Source organism: Artibeus jamaicensis, unplaced genomic scaffold (assembly GCF_021234435.1).
Source record: "Artibeus jamaicensis isolate MK-2021 breed Jamaican fruit bat unplaced genomic scaffold, CSHL_Jam_final contig_797, whole genome shotgun sequence".
NCBI classification, from domain to species: domain Eukaryota; kingdom Metazoa; phylum Chordata; class Mammalia; order Chiroptera; family Phyllostomidae; genus Artibeus; species Artibeus jamaicensis.
This window is the reverse complement of record NW_026521977.1, coordinates 5,178,637-5,192,237: the sequence shown is the minus strand read 5'-3', so window position 1 is coordinate 5,192,237 and position 13,601 is coordinate 5,178,637. Positions and strand designations below refer to the sequence as shown.

General features: G+C 41.1%; 1 protein-coding gene across 1 annotated transcript in view; it reads right to left on the bottom strand.

The window, feature by feature from the left end:
- The window catches only part of SPON1 (spondin 1), a 271,874-nt gene that overhangs the window by 148,447 nt on the left and 109,826 nt on the right, over positions 1–13,601 (bottom strand). Inside the window, exon 5 of the mRNA XM_053673014.1 lies at positions 12,427–12,549. Within this exon, the coding sequence (XP_053528989.1) occupies positions 12,427–12,549 (123 nt within the window). The remainder of the gene's footprint in view (positions 1–12,426; positions 12,550–13,601) is intronic.

Here is a 13,601-nt window from a genome sequence, read left to right as displayed (position 1 = left end):
TCTTCTCCTTCTGATATCCCTATTATATGGATATTATTATGTTTCATATTGTCTTGCATTTCTCTTCATCCCTCTTCATTCTTTCTGGGCCTCTTTTCCTCTTCTTGCTCTTTCTGGGTGTTTTTTTTTCTACTTTGTCCTCCAACTCACTGATCCTATCTTCTGCTTCATTGATCCTGCTTTTGATTTCTTCTGCTCTGTTCTTCAGTTCAGAGATTGTATTCTTCATTTCCTATTGGCCCTTGTTGATAGTTCCTATTTCCTTTTTCATGTTGGTATAGTTTGAAGTGAGTTCACTGTAGCTTCCCTACAGTTTCTGGAAGCTCATTGTGAGCTCATTGAACTTCCTGATAACCAATGCTTCGAACTCAATATCTGATAGTTGACTTGCCTCTATTTCATTTAGCATTCTTTCTGAGGCTTCCTCCTTCCTTTCATTTGGGGATTGTTTCTTTGTCTTCCCATTGTTTGTGAGATTCTTCTTATTAGCTTCAGCTTCTTAAATTGATCTGTTCTTGTTCCCTGGGTTTATGGTGTGAACTTCTGTGGTAGAATACCTGTGAGATTCAGTGGTGTAGTTTCCTTGATCTCCCAAGCTCACTGGTTCTGGGCTGTTGTTTAAGTTGGTTCTGTGTTTGTTTTTGGGTTTTGATTGTTCTTGGGTCTTTCTTTGGTGTGTCCTTCCCATCAGCTGGTTAACTGAGGGTCACTCTGTCCACCACCTCTTGTATTTTGTTGTGCTGGTGAGGGCAGATTGTGTTGAAGCTAGTTGTTCTGTGTGTACAAGGTTCTGAGGATTCTGCTCTTGTTCAGTTGTTTGTACTGGTTAGTTTCTCCACTATTTAGTTGTATTTCCAGATAGGTCCTGGATTGAGGTTTGTGTGGTTTTTACTTCCTCCTTCACCTTCTGCTGTTGTTATCTGTTGGTGGTTCCTTTGTTGTTGGGTTTCCTCTTTCAGTGGGTATCCTGGTGTTCACCACTTCCACCTACTCTGCAGCTACTGAGTTTATCAATCCTGCAGGACCACTGTTTTCAATCTGTGAAGGAGCCTGTTTTAGCCCAGTGGAAGGAGATCCTAACCAAGAAAACTGTCGAGAACTCATTTCCACCTGGGTGCTACACCAAGTGGCACCCACGCTGCCTCAAGCTCATTTCTGTGTGCTTTCCACCTGTGAGGCCAACGTTCTCAGAGCCAGACCCCTGCTGCCACCACTGCCATTGGGCTGCGACCACTCTGGTCTCTACCACGCAGCCCAGCGCCATGGCTCATAGTGGTGGTTCTTGTCAGTGAACAAGGAGACCATAGAAATCACAAAATAGTAATCAGAAGAAAAGGACAAAAGTGATTATATATGTAATCCAAGGAACTGTGACTAAAACTATTAGCAATAAAAATATATAAATGTAATAAAAGTGAATAAAATATCAATAGCATTTAGTATAATAAGTGTAACCTGGCAGAAAACATGATGAAAAATGGAATTCTATTCATAACAACAAAAATATAAAATAATTCTAGGAATTTATGAAGGATATGCAAGAAAGCTTTAGTAGGGAAGGAAATCATTTAGGAAAAAATTAAAGTTGTTCTTCTGAGTGTTTACAGAAATCACATATATGTTTAAACCAGGAAACATGAGCTGTGCAAATGTACTGCCTATTAGTAAAGGGTGTTCTCTTGGCTAAAATGACAGAAACAACCTAGCACACAAGCACTGACATGTCTACATATAACAGTGCTGCTTTGCATATGCTTTGGGTGGAATGAGAGCCTAGTGCTGGTGAAGAGAATTAGAAGCCTTAGGAGTGGAAATTGAATTGGCATCTGAGTTTACCCACAGACCAAGAAAGACAGTCCCATTTGGCTCTCTCTAGGTCCTACGAGCAATGGAAGGGAAGCAGCATTGGAGAGGTGGGGAATTCTAAGTCAAAGGTGGTGGTGGTGTAGTGCGGATATAGGCAAAATTCTATAGTGATAAGTGATAAGTGATTTTATTGTGTTTGTAAATTTTTTTTTTAAATCAAGGGAATACACGTACAGAGTAAGAATCAATTTCTGAAAACGTGGCCATAGTAGTCAGGGTCCCACAGAAAACTGATGACGTGGTTAATGAGGCAAGAAAGGAAGTTTGATGAAGGAACAATTAATGGGGGCATGGCAGGATTACACAGAAGCAGGAAGGCAGGGCCCTTGGAGGGGAACACTTTCAATGAAAAAGTGATCCAGAAAGAAAGGTTCTCTGTCTCCGCCTGGACTCTGGACTGAACAAAAATTGTCTCCCTTGAGAATTTATAACTGTGAATTTGGAGTTTGATGCTGTGCCATTGTTTTTTGTTGCTTTGCATTGCTTGAAAGAGTTATGATACCACTTGGTTCCTGATCCTTTGTTTGTTACTTGTTTCTCTGGATGTGTTTAGGGTTGTCCCTGTACTCAACATTCTGAAATTTCAAGATAATATGCCTACTTCATTCACTGTGTAGAGCATTTGGCCTTCTTTTGGTTATTTTGAGAATAGCCTATCTTGAGGGTATTCCCACGTTTGTACAATGAGTGGGCTTGGTTCTTAGGCACTGCCCTCTCTGTGGATTTTAGGATCCACTTTTCTGTGCTCTGCTGAGAGAGTTGCGTCTTATTTCTCTGTTTTCATCTCCCCAGATTTTGATGCTATCTCTTGTTTTGTTTAGCTGTCTTTCCCCTTCTCTTTGTGGGTTTATATATTTTTTTATTTATCTAGTGTTTTCTTAATGGGAATTGAAAAAAGATCAGAGATTAATGTAAGCGTTCAACCTGCCATGTTTAAGTGGAAGACCAGGTTATGGACTTTTCTTCTCTACTCCATAAATAGTGAGTATTGCCATAAGACTTCCCAGAAAAATGAAAGGAAGAGAGGAGGAAAAGGGGGACAAAGCTGTTTAATCCTTTCTCTTTTGCCCTTTCTATCACTGAACTGGTACATCATAAAACAGGTGTTTGGTACCAAATTCTATTTCCCAGTGACATGTTTTATCTGTGACTCAGTCTGGGGGTGGCACAACTGAGAGGCTCTGATGGACACAATTACTCAGCTTGGGAAAAAAATTCCCCAGTGATGACAGAAAAGAGTGGGATTATTGTTTGTTGAATTTAATTTTGTTTCTGAGGTTAGATCAAGAGAAGAGTCCTATGGTCCCTATGTAGCTCATCATTGTCCTATGGAAACTCATGAATAGTCATTCATGAATGGGAAGAAACTGAGCAAGCTAAATATTATAAAGCTAATAATTCTTGCCAGTGATTGGGGGATTTAGTGCAATCCCACTTAAAATTCTGACAGGATCTTTATAGAACTTGATAAAATGATTTCACAATCATTTATAAAAATAGACAGACAATAATATTGAGGAATATTTTAAGAAGGAAGAGTACCTTCATTTCCAAGCCAGAAACCTGGCTTGTCAGGTTTGATGCTTCTCTCTTTCACTCTCCCACATTCAATCCATGTTAGAATCTACCTCTAAAAGATTTTGAATCACTCCCTTGTCTCAGTCACCATGTAACCTGCCTTAGTCCAAGCTACTGCCATCACTGCAATATCTTCCTAACCCATCTTTCCATACAGCTCCGTCCAATGTGCTCTCCACTCAGAAGCCACACGAGGTCCTATTTCTCTCCTGCCCTTACCTCTTTATGGCTTTTCATTGCTCATCTCCCTCTACTTTCTCGCTTGCTCATTTTGTAAGTGCCATTCATTCATTCATTTACCACTACTTATTGAAAGGCTTTCACTGGGTCAGACAATAAGCTAGGCTCTGGGGAAATAATGAGCAAAGTCGGATTTGATTCCTGCTAATACCCTAGTGGGTTTAAAGGCAAAGGACAATAAACATGAAAAAAAAAAAGATTCAAATGTGTTAGTAACTAAGCCAATCCCAATTTAAAATAATAGGATTAACTTTTTGCTTTGGCTGTTGTAACTCAGTTGATTGAGCGCTGACCTGTGAACCAAAGGGTTGCCAGTTTGATTCCCAGTCAGGGCACATGCCTGGGACAATGTCTGCAGTAGTGGGTGTGCCAGAGGCAACCATACATTAATGTTTCTCTGCCTCTCTTTCTCCCTCCTTTCCCTTCTGTCTAAAAATAAAATAAATAAAATCTTTTTTTAAAAGGATACCTAGAAAAATAAACCATTAAAAAAAGAAAATGATGAGATTCACTTTTTATTATCATTATTTGGCAAAATCCAAACAAACAAGGGTAACTTGAACACTGAGCTGGCTGGGAGAAACAGATATTTATTCATTCTTGGTAACATGGTGAATTGATAGAAATGTTTTATAGAAGAATGTGACAAAAAAATCTCAAGAGCTGAAAAAGGCCATATCCTTTGATCCAGTAGTCTTGGGAAATTACTTCAAAGAGATAATTCAAAGGAAGTAGAAAGGGTGGAGGAAGACTTTACATACAAAGTTTTGGTATTGCAGTGCTTCTTATGTTAACAAAAGACCTGACATCACTTAAATGTTCAATCAAAGAACAGTTAGGTAAGCAGTTAAGGGCAAGCTGGTGTAAAAAATTGTGACCATGGAAACAAAATCCAATGCAAAAAAAAAAGGGACACAATGTGTTCCAATGTGATACAGAAACTCTACATATAGATGAATATACAAAGAAATGAAGTAATTGCCAAGTGTCAGAATGTTGGGCTTTCATGTGATCAGATTTAGTAATTAATAATTTTTTAAATTAAATGACCCAGTTTAAGAAAATGGCTGAATTTTATTATAAAATTGACTTTGATTCTGTAGAGTATATTTCCCAGTGGCCATGTTTATATTTGAGGCAAAGTGTTCTCAAATGCAAAAAATAATTGGCTCCTGCAAAAAAATGTTCTTTTGTCAATATGAGTTTGTTGAACAGTGTTAAACCTATATCAAAAATGAAGGGCATTATGCATTTTACATTGTCAAGGGAGATTACACAGTCTCTCTGGAGTGGAAGCATTTGTCGAAAACCCAGGAGCTATGTTCAGAACAAGAGAGTAAAAAAGCTCAGCATGTGTTAGGCAACTCCCAGTCCCTGGCAAAGAGGGGTCACGTCTCCTTGGGGCATCCCTGTGCAGAAACACTGCCCAGTCACTGTGTTTTTATAAAGAACATGTGCTCCCAGACAGCTGCTGGGCACTTCAGACTCAGAATACTGAGGACAGACACTGAGGGGGTACAGAGGGGGAGGGCCTTGCACCTCCAGTCCCCAGGGTTCTGGAACTCTTCAGGCTCAGAGAATCTAGACCTTCACTCTCTCACTTCTAAGTTAGGATCTCTGCAGAGTAGGTCTTTGTACTGTAGGGCAAAGCTGTTCAGAACTTGGTATCTGTTGAGTTCATGGTGGTACAACAGGACTTTATTAGAAGATGCTTAGCCCTGGCTGGGTAGCCTAGTTGGTTAGAACATCATCCCAATTCACCAAGGCTGCAGGTTCAATCTCCAGTCAGAGCACATACAAGAAGCGACCAATGAATGTATAAATAAGTGGAACAACAAATCAATGTTTCTCTCTTTTTCTCTCTCTCCCCCTTTCTCTCTCTAAAATAAAAAAAAATTTTAATTTAAAAGATGCTTTGTGTATAAGACATATAATTTTACTGAAGAGGAGAGAAGATTGCCTCATGACAGCCCCAGAGGAAGGCAAAAACGAATCAAGAGATTTGAGCTTTGATTTTGGTTCTGACATTCTCTGGCTATGAGATCTAAGCCCTTAACTTCTTTGCACTTTAGGTTTTTTCCACTTATAAAATTCGGAGGTAAAACTTACAGGATCCAGCCTTAAAATGAATTTCTAAAAAATTACTCAATTGGGAGTGTTTTGAAAGGACTTTACTATTTCCAGATGGCCATCAAGGATTTATGGCATTACAATAGAGAGGGGATGTCAGAAGTTGTTTAGGCCATCTTCCTTAGCTCACCACACCTAGTCTCTCCAAGAGGAAGGAGTGTATTGGACGCAGAGAGTGCTCTGTTTTCTAAGAGAGGGAACTGCAAAGTCAGCATTTGGAATAAACCATTTTGTATAATGGTTGAGAGGAGCCATGGGCAGATGTGGCTCACCACAAGAGGTGGCCGAAAGCATAAGGTCGGTACCCGATCCGCCCTGTAGAGTCCAGTGTGAATCCTCAAGGTATCCAAAGAGAACAGGACAGACACCCTATGTAGCTATGTCACCGCAGAGGTTCTCCGAGTGTGGTTTACTTTGAGAGAGTACTACAGAGACCTGTCGGGACTCTGGGGCCTTTTTAAGGGGATTGTGAGGTGAAAACTATTCTCATAATACTACTAAGACCTAGTTTGCCTTTTGCAACATGTTCCTGTGAACAATGATGGTGTGAAAACAGGGTGAGTATAACTGCTGGAACTTAGTGCAGATCCAGGCAGTGGCCTTAAGTGTATCAGCAGTCAATGTATTCTTTACTGCCTGGAACAACCGCCAAACCAACCACCAAAAAAGTCAGTTTCGCTTAAGAGTACATTGATAAAACCATAAAATTACTAACTTTATTAAATCTCTGTACCTTTGAGTATACACAGTATATTTTTATTATACTGTGTGACTAATTGGGAAATATGTATAAAGCACTATATGCTGAAGTGCCATGATTGCCTTGAATAAAAGCCCTTGTGTGATTGTTTGAGGTGCAAGGTGGGCTGAAAACTATGGTTACTCAGACTTGAGAATCTGGCAGACATCTCAAAAATGAAGTGAGCCTGTCACTTCAAGGAACACAACTGACAGCATTTGCTGCCAATGATAAAATTCAAGCTTTCTGGCAAAAACTTAGCATGTCACTAATAAATTTTATAGCTTTCCAATATATAAACCGTTTTCTGATGAGACTGGAAATGATGCTAATGAATGTGATTTTTGATATTGTATAATGAGATGGCTCAACGTTTGGATCGTCTGCATAACTCAGTAAACCAGTATTTTTCAAATGACCAATAAATGATGTTACAAAATCATTCAGTTGTAAAAGATCCAGTCAAAGGAAAGCAATGCATTTTAATGTAACAAAATACAAGTTCATTAGCATGGTTTAATATTCTATGTTACAATTATCCTTTAACAAAGTAGAGTAGTCCCCCCTTATCTGAGGTTTTGCTTTTCACGGTTTCAGTTTCCTGAGGTCAATCATGGTCTGAAAATATCAAATGAAAAATTCCAGAAATAAACAATTCATAAGTTTTAAAATCGCACACCATTCTGAGCTGTGTGATGACATGCCCCACTGTCTTGCCCTGGAAGTGAATCATTCCTTTGTCCGGCGCATCCACGTGTATAGATTACCTGCCTCTTAGTCACTTGGTAGCTAGCTGTCTCTGTTACCACGTGGACGTCACAGTATCCCAGTGCTTGTGTTCAAGTAACCCTTATTTTACTTAACAGTGGCTACAAACCACAAGAGTAGTGATGCTGGCAATTTGCATATGCCAACGAAAAGTGTAAAGTGCTTCCTTTCAGTGAAAAGGTGAAAGTTTTCAACTTCATAAGGAAACAACAACAACAAAAAACACAACCATATGCTGAGGTTGCTAAGATCTACTCTAAGAATGAATCTCTGTCGATGAAATTGTGAAGAAGAAAGACATTCACACTAGATTTGCTGTCCCACTTCAGATTACAAACCTATGTTCACAGTGTGTGATAAGTGCTGGGTTAAGCTGGAAAAAGCATTAAACTTTATCGTAGGTATGTGTCTATAGGAAAAACATAGTGTATTTAGGGTTCAGTACCATCTGTAGTTCCAGGTATCCGCTGGGTGTGTTAGAACGTACCCCCAGCTGAGGGAGGACCGCTGTGCCATTTGTAGAGTTTTGGTGTAGTATCAAGGGAGGTCATCTGTACTCATCTGAAAAGGTTGTTAAAATATTCTCTCCTTTTCCAATTACACATCTGTGTGAGGTAGAATTTTCTTTTCTTTTTTTTTTTTAATTAAATAAATTTATTTATTTTTTTTGAATTGTTTATGCTGTTACAGTTGTTCTATTCCCCCCTTCATTCCCCTCCACCCTGCCCCCCCAACCCCCCATTACCCCCCCTTTAGCTTATGTCCATGTGTCTCAAGTCCTTTAGGTTCTGTATTTCCCATACTATTCTTGCCCCCCCCATCTATTTTCTATCTACTGTCTATGCTACCTGTTTTCTGTACCTTCTCTCCCCGTCTTCTCCTCCCACTCCCCTGTTGCTAACCCTACTTGAGATCTTCATTTCTATGTTTCCACTCCTGATCTAGCTGTCCTTTTAGTTTGCTTTCGTTTTAGGTGTGGTTGTTAATAACTGTGAGCTTGTTGTCCTTTCACTGTTCATGTTTCTTTAACTTCTTTTTCTTAGATAAGTCCCTTTAACATTTCATATAATAAGGGCTTGGTGATGATGAACTCCTTGAATTTGGTCTTATCTGAGAAGCACCTTATCTGTCCTTCCGTTCTAAATGAAAGTTTTGCTGGGTAGAGCAATCTTGGTTGTAGGTCTTTAGTTTTCATGACTTGGAATATCTCCCTCCAGCCCCTTCTTGCCTGTAAGGTCTCTTTTGAGAAATCTGCTGACAGCCTGATGGGGACTCCTTTGTAGGTGATTGTCCCCTTAGCTCTTGCTGCTTCCAGGATTCTCTCCTTTGTTTTAATTTTGGCTAATGTAATTATGATATGCCTTGGTGTGTTTCTTCTTGAGTCCAACTTTTTTGGTACTCTCTGGGCTTCTTGGATTTCTTGGAAGTCTGTTTCCTTTGCCAGATTGGGGAAATTTTCTTTTATTATTTGTTCAAATAGTTTTTCCACTGGTGGTTGTGTCTTTCCCCCTTCTGGTACCCCTATAATTCGGATATTGGAGCGTTTATAGATGTCCTGGAAGTTCCTAAGCTTCTCCTCATTTTTCTGAATTCTTATTTCTTCATTCCTTTCTGATTGATCATTTTTTTCTTCCTTCTGGTTCACTCCATTGAGTTGAGTCCCAGTTTTTTTTTCATCTCTATGGGTTTCCTGTGGAATTCCATTCATTTCCCTTAATTTAGCCTTCATATGTTTCTCTAATTTGTGGCTATAGTCCACCAGATCTATGAGGAAGCTGACGACCAGTGTTTTAAACTGTGCGTCTGAGAGATTTGCTATTTCTTCGTCACTTAGATTTATCTCCGGGACTTTGAGGTCCCCCTGCGACATTTTTGGTCTGTTCTGGCCCTTTAAGTGAGAGAAGCGGCGCCTTGGAGTCCCAGGTCGCTGGGTTGTGACGCTGTATGTGGGGGCGTGGTCAGAGCGGGAAAATGGCGCCACCGCCGCAGCCGGTCCCACCACTCACTCCCTCACCCGCACGTAACCGGGCACCCACAGTCAACTCACTGCCACCGCCTCCCCACTGACTCCTCCATAGTCGCTCACCCGGTGGGCTGCTCACTAGGTCCAATCCTGGGTTTGGAACCCGTGCGACTGGATTCGCGCGTCTGGATTCCGCGCCCGCTCCCGGGTCGATCGAGTTCTCCTTTGTAACTCCTCACCCGCCGCCGGTTTCGCCCCTTACCGGTCGGGCCGAAGAGTTTGTTGTTTGCGGACTTCCGAAAAGTTCAGTTTTCCGTGTTCTGGTTGTGTTTTCTGATGCTAATATTTAGTTGTCCTTAAACTTGGTTGTGAGAGGAGGCAGGCACATCCACCTTAAACCTCCATCTTGGCGGAAGTCCAGAATTTTCTTCATATATATTTCAACCAAAATGCCCACCCCCCACTCCCCGACCAAAAACCACAACAGGTTGAATGCAGAGGCAAATATGAGAATCTATGTGTCTTCCGTTAAGCTACATATTAAAGAGATTTGGAAAAATGTAAAACAGTGATTTTTTTTCCACTAAAATTCCTTTTTTTGGACAACAGTCATTTTCATAAATATGTTAACATGTAATAAGTTCATTATTGCTAATTCTTTGCATGTTGCTTTTTAAAATTAGGTAATATTTTTTAATTTCTGTTTTAATTTTTGATATGGTAAATATTGAGATATACAACCCACATAAACCAAAGTATGCTGAAGTTCTCAATAAATTTTAAGTGTGTAAAAGGGACCTTGCAATGAAAAAGCTTGAGAACTGCTGCTCCAAGATCCTTGCAGAGGAAGTGTTGTTTTGGGTGAGTAATTAATACGGAGAGACCAACTCCACATTTATTAGTCTGCACTATTGTGGAGAGACATTATGGCTTAATTGGGTTTAATGGCAAGTTTTGGTTATCAAGACAAAAATCATCCTCAGGGAGGCAAAAGGAAAGTCATCTATGACCTAAGATGGTAGAAATAACTTTAGAGAATATCACGTTTTGAAACTCCTGACTAATGTTCTCTGTGCCCTTCCAACTGGCTCCTGTCTCCTGAGTGTACGAAGCTGCCCCTGTCCTCCAAGGAGGGTCTAGCCCACATCCCCTGTTCGGGATTGGCCACTGTGACTGGATGTGCACTAGAAATCTGCCTGCCAGGTCAAAGCCAATGCCACCCCAAGTCCAACAATCAGGACACAGCACTTGGGAAGGCAACAGGCACTTCTAGGCACTGAAAATAAAAAATGAGTGTGTTGTGGCTTTTGTCCTGGGGACTTTCTTTCTTTGATGGGGAAGAAAGTCTCCTGAAGAAATAATTACAGCATGATGTGATAAATGCTCTTCTGCACATAGTGACCAGATTTTTCCAACCCAAAATTGACACACTCTGACAGCTGACAATGGAACCACCCTGAGGGATCTGGGACACATGTCTGCTTTATTAGTTAAGAGACTACCAACAACTCCACAGAAATTCTGTGCAGATTTGTCCTTGATTTATCCCAAAGACCCAGAAACAATGGTTTGTACCTTTTTAAATTTATTTTTTCATTCTGGGAAATAATGGTGTCAGAACAGAAAAGATCAAGTAGCTCATTAGAATTAGAAAAGATGAGTAATGGGCCCCTAACATTTTATTTCCTCTGGGCTGGTGGCTGGGAGGCACTGGAGGGAATTTTTTCCTTCATACTTGTTCCAAGTGGTTTCCACCCCCAGGCAAAGAGCCCAAGTTTGTTCAAACAGGTCTCCCACACCAGCTGAAGCAGATCAAACTGAATCCCAGAGTCAGAAGAATGAACTATTAAGAGGCTTCTAAGATCCCAAGCCCTAATTACATGTGGGTAAAATTAAACAATAGGCCTCTTGACCTGCCAAGAAATGTTGGAGTGCCCTCTGGGTGGGCTGTTTTGGGACCGAGGAGGTTCTGGTCTGAACTGGATATTGCAAAGTCCCAACCATGTATCCTTTGCTCCCCCTTCCTTTGGGGCTGACTCAAATCCCTCTTTTTAATCTCTCTCCCCCAGTCCCACTGTTCTTTCCCAGCTGTGGCGACTCCAAAGTGAAGTGAACACGAATAAATCAATGAACAGAAAAAGCGTGCTCTGTGCCACACACGTACAGCCTGCCACCCACGGCTAGAACGAGCGACACTGGGTCCTAAAGGCAATCCAAAGGAGAGGTGGGGCCAGGGGCCCGCAACCCCCTTTGAAAGCTTGGATCCACTACTTACATTTGACTGTGGGCAAATCATGACATTTCTCTGATCTCCAGTGAGCTCATGCACAAAAGCAGTTTATTTTTTGAGAATTAAATGACATAATATATAAATGGCACCCAGTAAGTCTGCTATTCATTGTCATCATTTTCACATCTTTTTGTGTGGTCATTTGATTCATGTCTGTCTCCCCACTAATCTGAGTTTTATGCAAACATCAGCTGTGTCCTTTTTTGATCATTATATCTCCAGTGTGTTGCACAGTGCCTGGCACACGCTAGGCATTTGTTGAGACAATTGAATGATAAAAGTGAGTTGGCAGAGTCCCAGTTAAGGATCGATTCCAAAATAGCAAGTTTGGGGTCTCCTGACAGCTCTCATGGACCTGCACTGCTTATCTGGAGCGTGGTGTGATGGAGGATTGAAGGGGGTACCTGGAGTCAGTAAGGAAAGGGTGTGCCGGGAGACTACCAGTGCCTGCTGTGGTTAAGGATGTTGAATAGTTGTCAACCTTGGTCTGTGGCATCAAGGGCAGGTCCATTTGGCCAGCTATTTCTAGCACAAAGATGCCTATTGTATAATTTGCAGTTAGAGCCATTTGAAGAGGGCTAAGGTAACCACATGTGTGACCTGAAAATAAGCAGCATAACTTCAGGAATATTTTTTAAAGTCACAAATAAGAAAACCCTTAGAGCAATGCCACACAAAGAAATAGAAGCATACCACAATCTTGATGAATTCACTTGCAGGGAATGTGCCTTTCATGAATCATCTGGCACGAGTGAGCAGACCTAACACAATTTAGCTAGTGTATCCCGCGACGAGACAGACAGAACTTTGTAATGCGCTTTTCCCAACCCAGAAAGTAGCCGCTCTACTCACGAGGATAATCCTTTGGGTGCGTCTTCTCAGACCAATTCCCATAAAATGTGAGTCTGTACTTGGCAGTCCCACAGGCGCAGCAGTCCAAGATGGGTTTGTCAGTCACCCCGTCAAAAGTGGAATCTGAAACAGGAAGGAAAGGCACCGAAGTGAGGAAGCAAATGTGGGTCTTGGTCTCCTCGTTAATGCTTGGGAATAAAAATGTGAGGTAGAGTTTTTACTGACAATACAGAGAATGGGGCAGTCCTTAGGCTATAAAGGATTTGTATACCTCTAAGTACAGTAATTCTATTCTGCAAAAAAAACAAAAATGAAAACTTTTGCTCTAATTAAGTGAGGAGACTGTGGTGCCAATAAGGCAGAATATTTGGGATGAAGATTATCTTGAGAAACCAGAGATAACATTGACTCAGTTATCCATTCTGGGCTCCAGTTTCTTTCCCTGCCTTGTACCACAACACAATTATTCCACCAATTTTTTTTAACCCTCACCCAAGGATATGTTCTATTGATTTTGGAGAAAAAAGTGTGTGTGTGGTGGGTGATAGAGAGGCATTGATGTGAGAGAGAAGCATCACTTGGTTGCCTCCTGCGTGCAACCCAACCGAGGTTCGAACTTGCAACCCAGGTATGTGCCCTGACCGGGGAGTGAACCTGCAACCTTTCAGTGTATGGGATGATGTTCTAACCAACTGAGCCACACGGCCAGGGCTTTCTTCAGATTTTAAGAGGGATATGCATATAGGCATTGTGTGTGTTCTCGATAAGAAATATCTCCTGGGGCCAAATTGCTGGGACCAGAAGGAGCTGCTCTGAAGGACAGCAGTGAGAACAGAAAGACAGAGATGGAGGGATAAAGGACTGCTGAAAGTTATATTTTTAAAAAAAGATATGCATGTATAGTCACATTACTTTGTATCAAGCTTTTGGACATTTTAATGGGAGTGGTGGGGGTCTGGAAATATGTTCCTAAATTCAGGTTTACTTCTGAGCGCAGTGGTAGCCAGGAAACACTTAAGAATCCCTCTCTGCCCCCGTTTTTAGCTGTGAATAGCCATAAGTGGGGAAAGAGAGATTACATGAATAAATTCAGGATACCCGACGGTCAAGCCCACATCCCTCACTGTGCATTGTTGCTGGTAGTCTGTTCTGTCTGCTATAAGACGAAAACAATG